At 51.7% G+C, this 21,584-nt stretch overlaps 1 protein-coding gene across 1 annotated transcript in view; it reads left to right on the forward strand.

The window, feature by feature from the left end:
* Nucleotides 1–17,950: 17,950 nt before the first annotated feature.
* The window catches only part of LOC144770977 (E3 ubiquitin-protein ligase TRIM39-like), a 159,363-nt gene continuing 155,729 nt past the window's right edge, over nt 17,951–21,584 (forward strand). The window contains exon 1 of the mRNA XM_078655843.1: nt 17,951–18,410. Within this exon, the coding sequence (XP_078511969.1) occupies nt 18,000–18,410 (411 nt within the window). The 5' untranslated portion in view covers nt 17,951–17,999. The remainder of the gene's footprint in view (nt 18,411–21,584) is intronic.

Below are 21,584 nucleotides of genomic sequence, written 5' to 3' on the forward strand. Positions count from 1 at the left end.
TTTTATGTAGTGCAGACTTTACCTGAGTGTGTCAGAGCGCTTCACAAAAGGAACAAATTATAAGAACAAGCATTAAGTTATAAGGATAAAAGTGACACTAGTGAGCAACCAAAATACATGAGGTAGCAGTCGGTGCATTACAGCAGAAAAGTGATACGTGTGCAGGATACAAAAAAACGTATAAAATACAAATAGAGGTAAAATACTGCAAAGAAAGGCAGACACTCCAGCACAAGAGCAAACGTTACGTAGGCAATGGTGGCACTTGTGCAAGTATCTATAGCAGGTAAAATGTGTGAGGTAGCAGACACAGTGTTACAAAAAGTGATGAGTGCAAATTGCAAAAGGGAACAATACAGTTATTGGGATAACACTAAAAAATCAAACTACCAGAACACACTGGGGAGGAAGGTGTAGGTAGGTGAGGGGTGGTTTGAGCGGGTAGGTGTAGTACCGTGCTGTGGGAATAGGATAAAATAATAATAACCAGAGTGGAAGACTAGTCTAAGATGGCCTCCAAAAAAGGAGAAGGGGAGACAAGAATAGCAGTCCTCTGTCTGTTGTATTTACAGTTTAGTTTCCCTTTCTAATTTGAGGCAGGTCGAGTTAGTCCAGATGCTAGGAGGGGAGGAGAAAGTCTTATCTGTGTTTGGTGACCCCTGGCCGAGATGTTGTGCAGCCACGTGTACATCTGGAGGCCATGGAGGCGATTTATTGCTCCAGGTTTATGGCCCGGCCATTTTGGGCCGTGGAGAGACCAAAAATGAAATGAAAGTCAGAGCTTACAATTTGAATGTAAATACCTTATATTCTTAAAAGTTGCTGACATCGTGGTCGACAACAAACACGATGCAGCAGAACCAAGGTGAAGAGCTAGACTGTAGGTCTGGGCAGCAGGCAGGCATCCCCACGCCGCAGTTCAGGCACTTCAAAGCAGAGCTGCACCGTCGCTTCAACAGCAGAGCTGCACTGTAGTTGCCCGATCATGCATGCAGGGCATACCGGCGAAGCCCTGAGTGCCAAACTCACCAGTGTAGCAGCGGTCAGCTGGGGGGCAGTGGGGGGCTGCGAGGGGCTGCGAGGCGAAGACCAAGACGGCAATGCTGGTGTCAACTGCGCTTTTCATTGTGTGGGTCAACCGATCTGCATATAATCTAGACATCAGTGCGCCGATAGTCGCCTTCAGCAGAGGGTTTACAGCGCCGAGAGACACATGATGAAAGAACTCCTCTCGGGGTCATTAAAGGTTATTTCCGAGCTCCGATGATTTGCGTTCCACTGCGGCAGCCATTTTTTAATTTTCCGAAGTTCGGTGGAACGCACGCCGTGGCTGCTGTTTTTCTTTCTTAATCGTTTACCCAGGCGCTTCTCAACACCTTCGGATATCCAGGCTCTGATATTCCGCCACAGAGAGAGGCGAGAGGTTGGCGGCGGGCAGCCGATGGGGCCAGGACGAAGGAGATGTCGTAGTCCAGAATCCAGCAGCCGGTGGAGCTAGGGCGACGGTGTCGGCTCCTGGAGCAAGAGCCCTTCAAGGTATCCACAATCCGGTGCAGGGGGGGAGGGGGTGAGCTTCAAATCGTCCGCCGACCCTCCGTAGGTTCGAGGCTCGTCGGGAGCAAGAGCCCTTCAAGGTATCCACACTCCGGTGCAGGGGGGGAGGGGGTGAGCCTCAGATCGTCCGCCGACCCTCCGAAGGTTCGAGACTCGTCGGGAGCAAGAGCCCTTCAAGGTATCCACAATCCGGTGCAGGGGGGGGGGGAGGGGGTGAGCTTCAGATCGTCCACCGACCCTCCGTAGGCTCGAGACATCCGAACCGATGGTCAACAGTCGTCCGTTGAGGGTGGTGATGTCTCCAGGCGACCCGGACTGAGACGAATGGCTAGCAGGTTCCAACCATCCGCCGGACAAGGTAGGAAGGGATGAAAAAGATTCTGGTTACAATCCTGTTACTTTCATGTGTTCGGTTCCACGGAGCGGTGGGTGCTGACAGGGATAAGTCCAAAAGGTGGGATCCCAAGCACTAGGAGCTCTTAGCAAGCTCCTGCTCCGGTGGCCATCTTGATGATGATGACGGTACTGTCATGATCCAAGGCAAAGACACCTGTCTCTCGCTCTTTGACAACCTCTTCCCCTCCCTACTCCCCTCCCCTGCGACTGGGTTATCCCCTGACTCTTCATCTAGCTCCACCTACTACTCACTTTCTCCTCCCCTGACCCCCCTACATACCATCAGGGTGCACCCTCGAGAAGCACAGGTAGCCCCTCTTCCCTCACCCTCCCCTGTGCCCTCCTCTCCTATGCCTCCCCCCTCACAGTTTGCCCCCCCACTCATCACTTCAGCCTTACCTCTAACTAATACGCTCCTCGTCCAAGTTGCACCATCCCGGTTCCCCCATCTCTTCACCTCACCTAGTCTCCTACCTGCCACAACCCTTTTCAGTCCACCTCTCCTCCAACCCTCTCCCCCGGTAAACCTTCCCTACGCACCCCTTATTCCTCCTTCCCCCCCTCTCCTCTACCCCCCCCTCCACCCGTTATTCACCCTGATTTCTCCACAAACCCATTGCATATCTCTCCTTCCCCCCACTCCTCCAGCTGTGCTGTGCTACCCCCTGTCCCCCCCTGGTAACCCTTTCCATTTCCCTCCCTCGGGCACAGCAGAACCACTTCCTTTCTTCAGCTTCCCATTCTCCCAACCCCCATCACTCTACCAGATGCCCGTTTCCTCACAGCCACCCCTTCTCGATGACAGGACCTCTTCAACCACCTCCCCTCTTTTCCTCCCTAACCCCCTACATTCCCATGACGCCACACAGGCCTCCGCTCTCCTTCTACCATACCGCCCTGATCCGCACCCATCTCCCCCTAAATTTGTCCTTAATTCCTTTCCTTCTTGTAACTCCAACAAAGACACCTCTCCCTTCGCCTCTGACTCACCAACCCTGCTCTCAACCTCCACCTTTCCCCACTTTTGAACCCTATACCCCAACTCCCCTCCAGTACCCCCACCTCTCCCTACCTTCCACCACCATTTCCACCCCCTCCTGTTTCCATCCAGCCACCCAACCATCCGTGCTCTGCCTTACTCTGTCTGGAAAGTAAGCTAGACTCTGATTACCTCCATCTCCCAGCTTGTAACTGCCATTTCACTCTTAAGCTCCAAGATTTCTACCTTTCCATACACCTCTACTCCTTTGGAAAACCCTCACCATCCCACGAGATGCACCTCGCCCCCTCACCCTACTATAGCCAAGCTGAACCTGTCATCTACAAACTTCGTCAACTCACACAAGCCTTTGAATGCCTCCCTTCTGCAACCTGCACCTCCCAGTAACCCAACTATCTACTCTATTCCGACGATCTCCTCTGTCAGAACCGAGCATCCACCGAAACCCTCCCGAGTACCCTCGTATAAACACAATATCCTGATCACCCTTCAGAGCCCAAGTGCCCCCGTCACCAAAACAGTCTTGACCGAGCTGCGCTGTCTGCTCCACAACTGCATATCTGCAGTAAAACACAAACTTGAAATCTCCGATACCATCACCATGACCCTATCCCCAGTGCCATTGCCATTGACTTCTATTCCCATTCTCTTTCCTATTGGACCACTCTGGTCAACCTCTCCCTCTGTCAAGGCTCCCTTCCTGTCTCCTTCAAAACTGGGCAGGTCACCCCTCTGCTTAAAAAACCCACTGCTGATGCGAATGACCTCAACAACTTCCGCCCCATCACTAACCTACCCTTTCTTGCGAAGATCACAGAAAGATGTGATGCGAAACAACTCTCTTGTCATATCAAGGACAATGATCTTCTTGACAATTGTCAGTCCGGCTTCATCCAAAACTGCAGCACTGAAACAGCCCTACTGCAAGTGATTGATGACGCGCTGAGGATACTCGACTCGGGGGGTGTCCTGTCTGCTAATTCTCCTCGACCTTTCTGCAGCCTTTGACACTGTCAATCACAACACTCTCTTCAACATTCTTCAACAGAGAATGGGCATGGAGGGCACTGTGCTTAAAGGGTTTTCTTCCTTCCACTCTGATAGATCCCAAATGATCAAAATAGTGAACAGTCTTTCATCTCCTTTGGCAGTAGGTCAAGGTGTTCCTCAAGGCTCTATACTTGCACCCACATTGTTCAATCTCTACCTAGAACCACTGGGAAATCTCCGGGATTCACTATCATCTCTACGCAGATGACACTCAAATCTACCTCAAGGTTGCCTCCACTCATGATCTCGCCATCCTAAGCTCGACTCTCGAATCCATTCAAAACTGGATGTCAACTCATCAACTGATTCTGAACCCCTCCAAAACTGAATTCCTCCTCTTCTCCTCCTCACTCTCTCCTCCCCCGGTGCAATCATGGATGGATCAGATGAATCTGTTTAAGAATAAAGCCATCATTGTCGACAGCGCAAAATCCCTTGGTGTCATACTCGACAACAAACTCAATCTAATCCCCCACATCAATTCTACTGCAAAATCTGCACGATACCAACTGCGCCTTCTTTGGGGAATTTGTTGCTTTTTCCCAGAGCAGGACCTTATAACCCTGGTGCAATCGCTGGTCCTCTCCAGACTGGACTACTGAAATTCTCTTCTGACTGGCCTCCCCAAATCCCACTTGTCCCCCCTTAAATCTGTCTTCCACTCCGCAGCTCGTTTCATCTGTGGGGCAAAAAGAAGCGACCTCATCACACCGATGTTATCCACCCTCCGTTGGTTCCCATCGAGGCAAGATCTATCTACAAGACTGCGTGTATTACCCACAAAGCCTTGCACTTCTCCTCTCCTCACTACCTGGCGAATAAACTGAAACTCTCTGGAGGCTCGAGACCATCACGAAATGCGGAAAATCTACTGCTTGAACCTCCCACTTTCAAGAAGGAAAGATCGATGGCCCAATCCTTTTCAGGCAACGCAGTGAGAATATGGAACTCACTTTCGCCTCAGCTCCGACCACTGCCTCCTCCCAGGCCTTCAAAACAGACCTCAAAGCTCTTCTCCTTCAAAGACACCTCCAAATCTAATTCATTTCCTGTCTATCATCTGAAGGAAGACCTCCCATTATTGAAAATTCTATTTCCTTGACTATGGAAGTGCCTTCCCAGTGTGTTCTTGTGGTTGGAGTGTTTGCCATTTATTGCAGTATTATCCTTGTACCTGTGTTTGGTACTCTTTTGTAACTTGCACATGCCACTTTTCTCTTGTAACACACTGTTTGCTCCTCTCACTTTTTGTTTGCCTTTGCAGTCCTACCAAGTGTCACGCATCAGGTGTGACTCTATCGCATTTCAGTGTGATGGTCCGCATCACCACACTGAAATGCAAAATCACGCATTTCCGTAGGTCACAGAACTTTACTTGCACTTAACTCGGGCCCTGGGAATGAGGACGTGATTGGCTGCAGAGAATGGCCTGATAACAAGGGCCTTATTAACACCATTCCCGTAGCAGCTCTAGGCAAAGATGTTCGGCCACAGTGTGATTCCAAACATGACCACACGGCCTCGGCTGACAGTAAATCACATGGCAGGAAGAAACTGTGTGATGTTTCCGGTTACGTGATGATCCTGTTACCAGTGCATTACCAGCTATGCTGTAATAAGTCACTACGCAGGTATATGCAAGTTCAGAAGTTATTTGTCGCTTGCTAAGGGGTACAGATCTAGTGGAAGCCTCGAAACTATTGCCAAGTTCAATCAACTTCACACGTACTAGAATGCGCATTTCACAGAATGGTGCTCTGCAGTCAGCATACATGTTAGGTGCAGCAGAGAGTCATGTAGATCTACATTTACTGTTTCAAATAAAGAGCTTTAGCGTTTGGGGTTTGTTTTTATGAAATACAAGTTTGTGTGACTGGACGTTCGCTGGTAATCTACAAAGCCCAGTTTGGTATTTCATTTCTGAATGAGGCTTATTTTGTTTTCTTTAGCAGACAAAATCATCCTAATATTGAAAAACGCAATGTATGTACTTAAAACTATTTTAAAGTATCATTGTCACTGTGCAGTGCCTGTTTGAGCTGTGTTTACTGTTAGGCTTTCTTTGTTGTAACAGGCGCACCGATTAGGCAGAGCACGGTTCCCCTCCAGTTTGGTCTGGGCCACGACTCTCAGCGCAGGCAGAAAAGGAATGTCTTAAGAACAGCCCTTCACCAGCCGTCGTCTAGATTCTATTACAGGACCGGAGGCTTCGGATTATGCTTCTCTTTCTTATATTTGCCACTCGCAGCAGCCAATGAAAAACGTTTTGTATGCAAATAAAACTACATTTCCCATGATGCTTGTACATACATCATATCCTGTATAGTCCCATAAGAGCTGCTGTACACTGTGTCTCCTCCTCTTTCTTTGCTGCTCACGCAGACAGTTAAGTGCTCCGAACATTATGCTATGATTTATGTCTTAGTTGACAGTTGGATTGTCTTTGATGATATTACCAGTATGTTTGCGCTCATATCGCGCTATATTGAATGCTTTGAGCTTTTATCGCGCTATGTTAAATGCCTGTGGCAAGAAGGTGCTTTTGGTACTAGGAGTATGTTACTGTATTTGTCGGCTTAGCCAGAATTGCCGTACTTTTCTTGAGTCAGCGCTCGCAGGCGCCATTGCTTGATTTTCTGATTAATAGGGACGGAGCGGCTCCCGCTGGGAGCGGCGTACTCCGTGAAAGCTTTGCTTGATCGACGGTGCGGCCTCTCCGGCCAGGTTTTACGCCCCCTGATGTTTTGCTCAGACGTGAGTCCCTTGTTCACTTGGCCACTGGATTCAAGATAGCCTGGCTGATGAGGATTATGAATCCGAAACCGGTCCCAGGATGCTTGTTTCCGGTCCAGGGAAGACATGGCTTGGCAGTTCGGGCTGGACTGTTCCCATGAGGCACAGGGTCAGACTGATTTGCATATAGCCATGTCTGAACTGGGGTGGCTGAGTGAACTAAAGAATGGTGATGGATTAAACCCAGATCAGTTGACTGGGGGTGAGTGTTTGATTTATACAAACGCTCCGTCCATCATCCCCTTTTGTATCGCTTTGTTCGCCCTAAGTGTGGCAGGGTATGCTCAGACGTGAGTCCCTTGTTCACTTGGCCACTGGATTCAAGATAGCCTGGCTGATGAGGATTATGAATCCGAAACCGGTCCCAGGATGCTTGTTTCCGGTCCAGGGAAGACATGGCTTGGCAGTTCGGGCTGGACTGTTCCCATAAGGCACAGGGTCAGACTGATTTGCATATAGCCATGTCTGAACTGGGGTGGCTGAGTGAACTAAAGAATGGTGATGGATTAAACCCAGATCAGTTGACTGGGGGTGAGTGTTTGATTTATACAAACGCTGCGTCCATCATCCCCTTTTGTATCGCTTTGTTCGCCCTAAGTGTGGCAGGGTTTGCTCAGACGTGAGTCCCTTGTTCACTTGGCCACTGGATTCAAGATAGCCTGGCTGATGAGGATTATGAATCCGAAACCGGTCCCAGGATGCTTGTTTCCGGTTAAGGGAAGACATGGCTTGGCAGTTCAGGCTGGACTGTTCCCATAAGGCACAGGGTCAGACTGATTTGCATATAGCCATGTCTGAACTGGGGTGGCTGAGTGAACTAAAGAATGGTGATGGATTAAACCCAGATCAGTTGACTGGGGGTGAGTGTTTGATTTATACAAACGCTCCGTCCATCATCCCCTTTTGTATCGCTTTGTTCGCCCTAAGTGTGGCAGGGTATGCTCAGACGTGAGTCCCTTGTTCACTTGGCCACTGGATTCAAGATAGCCTGGCTGATGAGGATTATGAATCCGAAACCGGTCCCAGGATGCTTGTTTCCGGTCCAGGGAAGACATGGCTTGGCAGTTCGGGCTGGACTGTTCCCATAAGGCACAGGGTCAGACTGATTTGCATATAGCCATGTCTGAACTGGGGTAGCTGAGTGAACTAAAGAATGGTGATGGATTAAACCCAGATCAGTTGACTGGGGGTGAGTGTTTGATTTATACAAACGCTCCGTCCATCATCCCCTTTTGTATCGCTTTGTTTGCCCTAAGTGTGGCAGGGTATGCTCAGACGTGAGTCCCTTGTTCACTTGGCCACTGGATTCAAGATAGCCTGGCTGATGAGGATTATGAATCCGAAACCGGTCCCAGGATGCTTGTTTCCGGTCCAGGGAAGACATGGCTTGGCAGTTCGGGCTGGACTGTTCCCATAAGGCACAGGGTCAGACTGATTTGCATATAGCCATGTCTGAACTGGGGTGGCTGAGTGAACTAAAGAATGGTGATGGATTAAACCCAGATCAGTTGACTGGGGGTGAGTGTTTGATTTATACAAACGCTCCGTCCATCATCCCCTTTTGTATCGCTTTGTTCGCCCTAAGTGTGGCAGGGTATGCTCAGACGTGAGTCCCTTGTTCACTTGGCCACTGGATTCAAGATAGCCTGGCTGATGAGGATTATGAATCCAAAACCGGTCCCAGGATGCTTGTTTCCGGTCCAGGGAAGACATGGCTTGGCAGTTCGGGCTGGACTGTTCCCATAAGGCACAGGGTCAGACTGATTTGCATATAGCCATGTCTGAACTGGGGTGGCTGAGTGAACTAAAGAATGGTGATGGATTAAACCCAGATCAGTTGACTGGGGGTGAGTGTTTGATTTATACAAACGCTCCGTCCATCATCCCCTTTTGTATCGCTTTGTTCGCCCTAAGTGTGGCAGGGTATGCTCAGACGTGAGTCCCTTGTTCACTTGCCCACTGGATTCAAGATAGCCTGGCTTATGAGGATTATGAATCCGAAACCGGTCCCAGGATGCTTGTTTCCGGTCCAGGGAAGACATGGCTTGGCAGTTCGGGCTGGACTGTTCCCATAAGGCACAGGGTCAGACTGATTTGCATATAGCCATGTCTGAACTGGGGTGGCTGAGTGAACTAAAGAAGGTGATGGATTAAACCCAGATCAGTTGACTGGGGGTGAGTGTTTGATTCATACAAACGCTCCGTCCATCATCCCCTTTTGTATCGCTTTGTTCGCCCTAAGTGTGGCAGGGTATGCTCAGACGTGAGTCCCTTGTTCACTTGGCCACTGGATTCAAGATAGCCTGGCTGATGAGGATTATGAATCCGAAACCGGTCCCAGGATGCTTGTTTCCGGTCCAGGGAAGACATGGCTTGGCAGTTCGGGCTGGACTGTTCCCATAAGGCACAGGGTCAGACTGATTTGCATATAGCCATGTCTGAACTGGGGTGGCTGAGTGAACTAAAGAATGGTGATGGATTAAACCCAGATCAGTTGACTGGGGGTGAGTGTTTGATTTATACAAACGCTCCGTCCATCATCCCCTTTTGTATCGCTTTGTTTGCCCTAAGTGTGGCAGGGTATGCTCAGACGTGAGTCCCTTGTTCACTTGGCCACTGGATTCAAGATAGCCTGGCTGATGAGGATTATGAATCCGAAACTGGTCCCAGGATGCTTTTTTCCGGTCCAGGGAAGACATGGCTTGGCAGTTCGGGCTGGACTGTTCCCATAAGGCACAGGGTCAGACTGATTTGCATATAGCCATGTCTGAACTGGGGTGGCTGAGTGAACTAAAGAATGGTGATGGATTAAACCCAGATCAGTTGACTGGGGGTGAGTGTTTGATTTATACAAACGCTGCGTCCATCATCCCCTTTTGTATCGCTTTGTTCGCCCTAAGTGTGGCAGGGTTTGCTCAGACGTGAGTCCCTTGTTCACTTGGCCACTGGATTCAAGATAGCCTGGCTGATGAGGATTATGAATCCGAAACCGGTCCCAGGATGCTTGTTTCCGGTTAAGGGAAGACATGGCTTGGCAGTTCAGGCTGGACTGTTCCCATAAGGCACAGGGTCAGACTGATTTGCATATAGCCATGTCTGAACTGGGGTGGCTGAGTGAACTAAAGAATGGTGATGGATTAAACCCAGATCAGTTGACTGGGGGTGAGTGTTTGATTTATACAAACGCTCCGTCCATCATCCCCTTTTGTATCGCTTTGTTCGCCCTAAGTGTGGCAGGGTATGCTCAGATGTGAGTCCCTTGTTCACTTGGCCACTGGATTCAAGATAGCCTGGCTGATGAGGATTATGAATCCGAAACCGGTCCCAGGATGCTTGTTTCCGGTCCAGGGAAGACATGGCTTGGCAGTTCGGGCTGGACTGTTCCCATAAGGCACAGGGTCAGACTGATTTGCATATAGCCATGTCTGAACTGGGGTGGCTGAGTGAACTAAAGAATGGTGATGGATTAAACCCAGATCAGTTGACTGGGGGTGAGTGTTTGATTTATACAAACGCTCCGTCCATCATCCCCTTTTGTATCGCTTTGTTCGCCCTAAGTGTGGCAGGGTATGCTCAGACGTGAGTCCCTTGTTCACTTGGCCACTGGATTCAAGATAGCCTGGCTGATGAGGATTATGAATCCGAAACCGGTCCCAGGATGCTTGTTTCCGGTCCAGGGAAGACATGGCTTGGCAGTTCGGGCTGGACTGTTCCCATAAGGCACAGGGTCAGACTGATTTGCATATAGCCATGTCTGAACTGGGGTGGCTGAGTGAACTAAAGAATGGTGATGGATTAAACCCAGATCAGTTGACTGGGGGTGAGTGTTTGATTTATACAAACGCTCCGTCCATCATCCCCTTTTGTATCGCTTTGTTCGCCCTAAGTGTGGCAGGGTATGCTCAGACGTGAGTCCCTTGTTCACTTGGCCACTGGATTCAAGATAGCCTGGCTGATGAGGATTATGAATCCGAAACCGGTCCCAGGATGCTTGTTTCCGGTCCAGGGAAGACATGGCTTGGCAGTTCGGGCTGGACTGTTCCCATAAGGCACAGGGTCAGACTGATTTGCATATAGCCATGTCTGAACTGGGGTGGCTGAGTGAACTAAAGAATGGTGATGGATTAAACCCAGATCAGTTGACTGGGGGTGAGTGTTTGATTTATACAAACGCTCCGTCCATCATCCCCTTTTGTATCGCTTTGTTCGCCCTAAGTGTGGCAGGGTTTGCTCAGACGTGAGTCCCTTGTTCACTTGGCCACTGGATTCAAGATAGCCTGGCTGATGAGGATTATGAATCCGAAACCGGTCCCAGGATGCTTGTTTCCGGTCCAGGGAAGACATGGCTTGGCAGTTCGGGGTGGACTGTTCCCATAAGGCACAGGGTCAGACTGATTTGCATATAGCCATGTCTGAACTGGGGTGGCTGAGTGAACTAAAGAATGGTGATGGATTAAACCCAGATCAGTTGACTGGGGGTGAGTGTTTGATTTATACAAACGCTCCGTCCATCATCCCCTTTTGTATCGCTTTGTTCGCCCTAAGTGTGGCAGGGTATGCTCAGACGTGAGTCCCTTGTTCACTTGGCCACTGGATTCAAGATAGCCTGGCTGATGAGGATTATGAATCCGAAACCGGTCCCAGGATGCTTTTTTCCGGTCCAGGGAAGACATGGCTTGGCAGTTCGGGCTGGACTGTTCCCATAAGGCACAGGGTCTGACTGATTTGCATATAGCCATGTCTGAACTGGGGTGGCTGAGTGAACTAAAGAATGGTGATGGATTAAACCCAGATCAGTTGACTGGGGGTGAGTGTTTGATTTATACAAATGCTCCGTCCATCATCCCCTTTTGTATCGCTTTGTTCGCCCTAAGTGTGGCAGGGTATGCTCAGACGTGAGTCCCTTGTTCACTTGGCCACTGGATTCAAGATAGCCTGGCTGATGAGGATTATGAATCCGAAACCGGTCCCAGGATGCTTGTTTCCGGTCCAGGGAAGACATGGCTTGGCAGTTCGGGGTGGACTGTTCCCATAAGGCACAGGGTCAGACTGATTTGCATATAGCCATGTCTGAACTGGGGTGGCTGAGTGAACTAAAGAATGGTGATGGATTAAACCCAGATCAGTTGACTGGGGGTGAGTGTTTGATTTATACAAACGCTCCGTCCATCATCCCCTTTTGTATCGCTTTGTTCGCCCTAAGTGTGGCAGGGTATGCTCAGACGTGAGTCCCTTGTTCACTTGGCCACTGGATTCAAGATAGCCTGGCTGATGAGGATTATGAATCCAAAACCGGTCCCAGGATGCTTTTTTCCGGTCCAGGGAAGACATGGCTTGGCAGTTCGGGCTGGACTGTTCCCATAAGGCACAGGGTCTGACTGATTTGCATATAGCCATGTCTGAACTGGGGTGGCTGAGTGAACTAAAGAATGGTGATGGATTAAACCCAGATCAGTTGACTGGGGGTGAGTGTTTGATTTATACAAATGCTCCGTCCATCATCCCCTTTTGTATCGCTTTGTTCGCCCTAAGTGTGGCAGGGTATGCTCAGACGTGAGTCCCTTGTTCACTTGGCCACTGGATTCAAGATAGCCTGGCTGATGAGGATTATGAATCCGAAACCGGTCCCAGGATGCTTGTTTCCGGTCCAGGGAAGACATGGCTTGGCAGTTCGGGCTGGACTGTTCCCATAAGGCACAGGGTCAGACTGATTTGCATATAGCCATGTCTGAACTGGGGTGGCTGAGTGAACTAAAGAATGGTGATGGATTAAACCCAGATCAGTTGACTGGGGGTGAGTGTTTGATTTATACAAACGCTCCGTCCTTCATCCCCTTTTGTATCGCTTTGTTCGCCCTAAGTGTGGCAGGGTATGCTCAGACGTGAGTCCCTTGTTCACTTGCCCACTGGATTCAAGATAGCCTGGCTGATGAGGATTATGAATCCGAAACCGGTCCCAGGATGCTTGTTTACGGTCCAGGGAAGACATGGCTTGGCAGTTCGGGCTGGACTGTTCCCATAAGGCACAGGGTCAGACTGATTTGCATATAGCCATGTCTGAACTGGGGTGGCTGAGTGAACTAAAGAAGGTGATGGATTAAACCCAGATCAGTTGACTGGGGGTGAGTGTTTGATTTATACAAACGCTCCGTCCATCATCCCCTTTTGTATCGCTTTGTTCGCCCTAAGTGTGGCAGGGTATGCTCAGACGTGAGTCCCTTGTTCACTTGGCCACTGGATTCAAGATAGCCTGGCTGATGAGGATTATGAATCCGAAACCGGTCCCAGGATGCTTGTTTCCGGTCCAGGGAAGACATGGCTTGGCAGTTCGGGCTGGACTGTTCCCATAAGGCACAGGGTCAGACTGATTTGCATATAGCCATGTCTGAACTGGGGTGGCTGAGTGAACTAAAGAATGGTGATGGATTAAACCCAGATCAGTTGACTGGGGGTGAGTGTTTGATTTATACAAACGCTCCGTCCATCATCCCCTTTTGTATCGCTTTACGCCCCCTGATGGCCTGCGGGCATGGTCGAGTTTTCTAGAGCGGCGTACGGGTGTTGCGCCTTCTCCCTCAGCAGAGTCTCCACGCGGAGTGCTCGGTTGGCCCGTTCGGGCGCAGCTTCAGTCCCTGCTGGCCGCGGAATGCCGCACGACGTCATGGCTCACCCAAACAACAGGCAGGCGCGCGTCGCCTTGATTATCTCATTCTGGGACTGAGGGCACGGCGGTGCATCCGCTACGCGGGGGGCCTTATCAGGCTTACTTATACTCCCGCTGACCTTCAAATGCCGTGCTGCCCTCGATAGCCTCGCTTCCCATTGCCAGGGTCTTCAGGCCTCATCTGCTTCATGATTATTGGTTTTACACGTGGCCTCGGGCAGGGCTGTTGCCTCTTATCCCGTGGCGCAGGGTTCGATCCCAGGTTCTCCGGGCCATGTTTTTTTCCGATTATCAAATGGTGATTAATATTTAAGTTTAATATTTCTCCTGGTGTACGTTTTATTATTTCTATTGGAATGCATTAGTGCGCTTGGTGGCGTTTTGGTTTCACCCACCGATACAACTTGCAGATCGCTCCTGCGGGAGTGGTGAGGTGGCTCTACTTATGCCAGCGACATTAATCCTCATGAGAGGCCTAGGCTCGGCCGCAAACTGAATCAAACGCTCCCTCTGGAGCTGAAATGCGGAGCTAGCGTTGCGCCATGATGAAATGGGTAACTGTGGTTTGTATCTAGAATTTTTGCTCCTAGATTAGGTTCCACCAATGCTGTTTCCACATTGCACAAGATTTTCCTGTCATTTTCATAGGGTTGTTTTAATTATTGTGCGATCTCGCGCTTTCTTCGCCACAGGCTTTCCCTAGTAGCCAAGTGCGGTTATGGAGTCATAACTCTCCGGTGTGCGTAACCCACTTGGGCTTAATTTTGGGCGCTTTGGCCTACGCACGTCGCACGCGTCCCCTGTTTTGTTTCGAGGTCCCAGTGCCTCCTGCTTTACATGTGTAAACAGAAACAATTCCCAACAGGTATCATGTAAAGGCAATTTAAGTAATGTATGCAATCTGCATTACAAAATTAACAAACAAGGAGTCACTGAAGTTTTTTTGAAAAAAGGCAGTATTATTCACCAATAGGCACAGGGAAAGGTCTTTCACATGGTAATACAGTTTAAACAGCACTGTACAGAACAGGTCATGTGACAACCCAGTGGCACTTGGTGCGTGGTGCTATATACAATTAGTGATTGTGAAGGTGCAAGTGCTAAAGTGAACAGCGTGATCGGCGCATAAAACCAAGTTTGTACATCAATAATGGCCCTGTGAAAAACAAGTTGTAATCACTTAAAACATGTTTGCATAAATTTGAACAGGAGCACAACGAGTGATATGCGTCATATAATTTATGCTGTGGAGTCGACGGCGTTTCGATCCCCGTTAGTCGGGATCGTCATCAGGACAGGGTTGTCGATGGAATCAGTGAGTGACACCCAATTGGGAAGGCGTGGGTGGCTGAGGCCCAAACGGTCGTTCAAGACTCGGGGGCTGATCGTGGAAAGAATCAGATCAGCAGACGGGACGTGCGGCACCTGTATGAATCAGGGCGGCAAAAGGCAATTGGGCTCCTGCATTCATTGCTAGCAGCCCGCATCCAGAAGAGCCCCAGAGTCCTGATGACGATCCCGACTAACGGGGATCGAAACGCCGTCGACTCCACAGCATAAATTATATGACGCATATCACAGATTTGACAGGCTGCAAATCAAGGTCGTAGTCAGCCACGATCGGCGATAGGCGTCGGTATGACATACATTCGTGGCTCTTAGTTTAGGTTCGAGGTTTATCTCAATCCTACGCGAATCAGTTGTTGTACGACCCAATCTACAATGCGAGGATGACTTTCTGATTGTATCAGTGCAAGAGTTTCCCTTCGTGTGAATGCCACAGTGGCGGTGCGTTGTGCACCGTCATTCAAACAGTTTTTCGGATCATTCAGTTATTTGGGCTCCTTATCGTGCACGCCTCTGGAGGCTTACTGTTCAGCATGCGCAATATCTCGACTGCGGGATCGATCAGCGGGTATGGGCAAGTAGGTCATCTTCTTAGTGGACTTGTTCCAGGACTCAGGCCATTCTGCCGGAACTTTCATATTTAGGTTGTTGCCGTATACCTCCTTAGCGTACATGACAGTAAAGGATTGTTCCATCCGGTTTCCTTGTATTTCCGGCGACTGGGTCGCGACTTTCGTGCAGGGTGGACTCCATTTTTGAAAATTCCAATGCTCCTTGGGTCGGCGAGGCCGGCTCGGTTTCCTGCCCTACCTTACAATTTTCCCTTTTCTCATGAAATAGCACTCATGTAGATCAAGGCGGATGCCTTTATGGTTCACCAGGGAGCGACGGCACGCAGATTCATCGTTGCCATTTAGTAAGCACGGGTCTGGGTTTGACACATGGTAAAGTTAGGGTATCTACAATACTTTCCAGGTTTTCGAACGCGCTGAGGGCGTTTTTGGTGGCGTAAATATCCAGAACCGGACTAATTCTCGTGATTTCCTTTTTATTAATAGACATATAATAGTATGTCGACTGGACATTAAATATTGTCAGGCTGTGTTACGAAGCATTCCACCTTCAGGTGTTCCTATGGCGAGGCAAGCCCGCGTTTTACAGGTACAGTATATACTCTAGGAAGTTGCTCTGTAAGCGTGGTCTGAACTGCATGTGATCAGGGCCTGGTCACGAATTTGAGATAATGCACTCTATGGGTGTTTCTTCACATGCCTCATGGCTTACAACGATGATTCTCGGATTTACTATCTGAGGTTTTCGCGTATATGTTCATATGATTGTTGATGATTATTGACATTTTATATGTGCGTACGAGGCTATTACAGCCGATGGTTGAGGGCCTTTTGCCAGAATGGGTGTTAGAACCAATTGTGAGACGCAGTTTGTTCTTGATGATTCCCATTGTTGAGCAAGTTTTTATTCTTGTGATTGAGTTTCTCAGACTCTATTTAAACAGCGTATTATGTACCGGTGGGAGATTTAAGACTGTAGTTGTGTTGATAAGCGTTAAACTAGCATAATCTGAAGCCTCCGGTCCTGTAATAGAATCAAAAATTAGCTAGCATTTGCGCCAAGAATTTTCAATTCTATTAAGGACATGGAGGCGAGGATTATCCCACCCGGTTTATTACAGTATTGGTAATAATTACCCACCCGCATGTACTTGATATTCTGTATCAGCAGAAGTTATGGGTTTTTCCTGTCTCATTCCTTTCAGTTTCGAGTAAAGAAGAAGGAGCAGGTGTTCTTCTGGCTTAGAAGACGTAATCTTTCCAGTTTGACGATGGTTCTTCCATGTGAAGGATGTTTATTGGAACTTATATTCCGTGGATTGGATTGGATTTATTAATGTGTGGACTATATATGTTTGAGCAAAGAAAGAGGAGGAGACACAGGATGGAGCAGCTATTATGGGGCTATACAGGATGTGATGTATGTACAAGCATCATGGGAAATGTAGTTTTATTTGCATACAAAACGTTTTTCATTGGCTGCTGTGAGTAGCAAATATAAGAAAGAGAAGCATAATCCTCGCCTCCGTGTCCTTAATAGAATTGAAAATTCTTGGCGCGAATGCTAATTTTTGATCCTACATTGCTTTTCTATTTATGGCGCCCGAAGCCAGAATGGAGCCTTTGGTGCTTCTCAGAGCGGTCGGGTCTTCACTTTTCAAGGTAGGATTGCGATCATTTGCTATTAACATTTGTTCATGTCCACATAAAGCCATTTGTACTCCCCTTTTAACATAACTTTTCAGTTTTTTTGAATATTTTATGTATCAGTCAGGTATCATTACACGAAGCTCTAAAGCACGTTTACCTGCTGTTTGTAGTATTATTCCTTTACTTGTACTTTGTTTTCTTTTGTAACCTGCACACACGTCACTGCTCCTCCTGTTTTGCGCCGTTTGATCCTCGTGTATTTTGTTTGCTCACAGTGGTCACTTTTGCCTCATGTAACTTAACGTTTCCTTTTGTAATTTCTCCTCTTGTTTCAGTTCTGTTCCTGCTGTGAAGCCTCTGACACCTTCGGGTAAAGTCCGCGCGAGAGAAAAACGCACAAAAAAATAAAGAAATAAATAATGTAGGAGGAACCAACCCGAAGTCTCCGGCCATGATAGGACGGGGATCGGTTAGAAAGTTGGACCCCGCTCCCCATGATAGGACGGGGATTGGTTGGAAATGTTAACCCCCCCCCCCCCATGATAGGCCGGCAATTCATTGGGATGTGGGGCCCGTCCATGATAGGACGGGATTGGTTTTATTGTTTGACTCCCCCTCCCCCCCCTCTGATAAGGCGGGGATTGGTTGGAATGTTGGACCTTCCCCCGTGATAGGGTGGGGATTCATTAGGAATCTGGCACCAGCCATGATCTGAAGGGGATTGGTCAGAATGTTGCGTAACCCCACCGCACGGCACAGGTAGTTGAGGATTGGATGGAATATTTGACCCCGCCCGCATGACTAGCCGGGATTGTTCCGAACGTTGGCTTTTTCACAGGTACCTGCGGATTGGATGGAATAATGGGCGCCGGCTGGGAATGATTGGTCAGAAGGGTTTTGTGTGGATCACGTGGCACGGAGTCCACTTCCGTAAAGAAACAGGTGTGAAAGTGAAAGTGAAAGCGCCGGCGTCATGGCGGCGGGGGGCCCCGTGCGCGGCCTGGAGCTGGAGGTGACGTGCTCCATCTGCCTGCAGTACTTCGAGGACCCGGTGCTGACCGACTGCGGCCACAACTTCTGCCGGCCCTGCATCACCTTACACTGGGAGGATGGCGGGGGCGCCCAGACCCTCTGCCCCGACTGCAGGGAGCTCTGCGCGCCCCAGAGCCTGCGGCCCAACCAGCGGCTGCGCAGCATCGTGGAGCTGGTGAGGGAGCTGCGCCTGCAGCCGCTGCGGGTGCGGGGCCTGTGCGAGGAGCACGACGAGCCGCTCAAGCTCTTCTGCCGCGGCGAGGAGGGGCTCATCTGCACCATCTGCAGCATGGGCGCCCCGCACCGGGCCCACGAGGTGCTGCCGCTGGGCGAGGCCTACGAGGAGTACATGGTGAGGGGCTAGGGTCTGTGAGAGGGGGGGTCTGTGAGAGGGGGGGTCTGTGAGAGGGGGGCCCTGGGGTCTGTGAGAGGGGGGGTCTGTGAGAGGGGGGCCCTGGGGTCTGTCAGAGGGGGGGTCTGTGAGAGGGGGGGGTCTGTGAGAGGGGGGCCCTGGGGTCTGTGAGAGGGGGGGTCTGTGAGAGGGGGGGGTCTGGGGTCTGTGAGAGGGGGGGTCTGTGAGAGGGGTGCCCTGGGGTCTGTGAGAGGGGGGGGTCTGTGAGAGGGGGGCCCTGGGGTCTGTGAGAGGGGGGGGTCTGTGAGAGGGGGGCCCTGGGGGGGTCTGTGAGAGGGGGGCCCTGGGGTCTGTGAGAGGGGGGGTCTGTGAGAGGGGGGGGTCTGTGAGAGGGGGGGGTCTGTGAGAGGGGGGCCCTGGGGTCTGTGAGAGGGGGGGTCTGTGAGAGGGGGGGGGGTCTGTGAGAGGGGGGCCATGGGGTCTGTGAGAGGGGGGGTCTGTGAGAGGGGGGCCCTGGGGTCTGTGAGAGGGGGGGGTCTGTGAGAGGGGGGCCCTGGGGTCTGTGAGAGGGGGGGGTCTGTGAGAGGGGGGCCCTGGGGTCTGTGAGAGGGGGGTCTGTGAGAGGGGGGGTCTGTGAGAGGGGGGCCCTGGGGTCTGTGAGAGGGGGGGGTCTGTGAGGGGGGGGGTCTGGGGTCTGTGAGAGGGGGGGTCTGTGAGAGGGGGGCCCTGGGGTCTGTGAGAGGGGGGGTCTGTGAGAGGGGGGCCCTGGGGTCTGTGAGAGGGGGGGTCTGTGAGAGGGGGGCCCTGGGGTCTGTGAGAGGGGGGGTCTGTGAGAGGGGGGGTCTGTGAGAGGGGGGCCCTGGGGTCTGTGAGAGGGGGGGTCTGTGAGAGGGGGGCCCTGGGGTCTGTGAGAGGGGGGGTCTGTGAGAGGGGGGTCTGTTAGAGGGGGGCCCTGGGGTCTGTGAGAGGGGGGGGTCTAGGGTCTGTGAGAGGGGGGGGTCTGTGAGAGGGGGGCCCTGGGGTCTGTGAGAGGGGGGGTCTGTGAGAGGGGGGCCCTGGGGTCTGTGAGAGGGGGGGTCTGTGAGAGGGGGGCCCTGGGGTCTGTGAGAGGGGGGGGTCTGTGAGAGGGGGGGTCTGTGAGAGGGGGGCCCTGGGGTCTGTGAGAGGGGGGGGTCTGTGAGAGGGGGGGTCTGGGGTCTGTGAGAGGGGGGGTCTGTGAGAGGGGGGCCCTGGGGTCTGTGAGAGGGGGGTCTGTGAGAGGGGGGCCCTGGGGTCTGTGAGAGGGGGGGGTCTGTGAGAGGGGGCCCTGGGGTCTGTGAGAGGGGGGTCTGTGAGAGGGGGGCCCTGGGGTCTGTGAGAGGGGGGGTCTGTGAGAGGGGGGTCTGTGAGAGGGGGGCCCTGGGGTCTGTGAGAGGGGGGGTCTGTGAGAGGGGGGGTCTGTGAGAGGGGGGCCCTGGGGTCTGTGAGAGGGGGGCCCTGGGGTCTGTGAGAGGGGGGGTCTGTGAGAGGGGGGCCCTGGGGTCTGTGAGAGGGGGGGTCTGAGAGGGGATCCCTGGGGTCTGTGAGAGGGGGGGTCTGTGAGAGGGGGGCCTGGGGTCTGTGAGAGGGGGGGTCTGTGAGAGGGGGGGTCTGTGAGAGGGGGGCCTGGGGTCTGTGAGAGGGAGGGTCTGTGAGAGGGGGGCCCTGGGGTCTGTGAGAGGGGGGGTCTGTGAGAGGGGGGCCCTGGGGTCTGTGAGAGGGGGGGTCTGTGAGAGGGGGGTCTGTGAGAGGGGGGGTCTGAGAGGGGATCCCTGGGGTCTGTGAGAGGGGGGGTCTGTGAGAGGGGGGCCTGGGGTCTGTGAGAGGGGGGGTCTGTGAGAGGGGGGGTCTGTGCGAGGGGGGCCCTGGGGTCTGTGAGAGGGGGGGGGTCTGTGAGAGGGGGGTCTGTGAGAGGGGGGCCCTGGGGTCTGTGAGAGGGGGGGTCTGTGAGAGGGGTCGACTGGAAGTCTTGGCTCCTGTTCTGGCCTCCCCCGCCGCCACGCTGGCGGGGGTGCCCCCGGCCGTTCTGTCCTGCTTCTCCTATCGGGGTGCGGGGTACCCGGGTGCTCACCCAGCGATGGGCCTCGATGGCGAGTTTCCGTGGCTCGGTCAGTTTACTGTCGAGGAGATGCTCCCTGAGCTCGACAAAGCAGTTGTTGGAGAGGTGCTCCCAAACGATGAGGTCGAACAGTTGCTCATAGGTGGACACTTTGCTGCCCTTTATCCATCCTTCCAGGGCCCTGCTATAAAAGTTCACGTACTCGACCCACGTGGTGCCGGGGATTTTCTTGCAGTCTCTGAATCTCTGCCGGTACATCTCGGGGGTGAGGCCATATCGGATGAGCAGGGCGTCCTTCATGTGGTCATAGGAGGACATCACCTCCTCGGCCAGATCTAGCAGGGTGTCTCTGCCTTCGCTGACAAACCTCCCCCATAAGCCGGCACCCCAGTCTTTTCGCGGGATGCGGTGCGCGGTCATGGCCACTTCATACGCCTTGAACCATTGCTGGATATCGTCATTCTTGTAGTATTCTTTGACGATATCCTTCGGGATGTGGACCTTCGGGTCGGCAGGAGGTGGAGCGTTCCGAGTGGCGGCAGCCTCTTCGATTTTGGCCTTGATCTCCAGTTCTTTGAGGCCCTGCTCGTGTTCATACGCAAGTTTTTTTCCTTCTAGTTCTCTTTGCCTTCGTCTTTCTTCCAGATCACCCTCTAAACGCCGTTGTTCCAGGGCCATCTTCTTTTCTGCTAATTGGAGTTCCCCGTCCAGCCGGAGTCGGGCGAGCTCTAGTTCATGTAGCCGACTCCTCTCTCGCTCCCGGGCGTCTTCATGGGAGAGGCCCGGTTCTCTCTAGACGGTGCTTTCTTCCACTGGAGTTGCGACTGTACTCACAGGTACCTCTATGACACTGTCCTCGTTTGTTTGGGGTGGGGTCGCTCCCGTCTCCACCCATGTTTGCAATGCTTCCTTAAAATCATCTTTTGTGTTCAGACCGGTGGTAGCGATACCCAAGGCTTTGCAGAATTGTTAGTTCCTTATGGGTGTATTCCTCTAGTCGCTCCTTCTGGAATTCTGTGGTCGCTCCGGCATCTTTAGTAGTCATCGTGGTTGTGGGTCTCTGTTAGCAGTGACGTGTTACTCGCTGTACGATTTGC

The sequence above is a fragment of the Lissotriton helveticus genome, chromosome 7 (assembly GCF_964261635.1).
Source record: "Lissotriton helveticus chromosome 7, aLisHel1.1, whole genome shotgun sequence".
Taxonomy (NCBI): domain Eukaryota; kingdom Metazoa; phylum Chordata; class Amphibia; order Caudata; family Salamandridae; genus Lissotriton; species Lissotriton helveticus.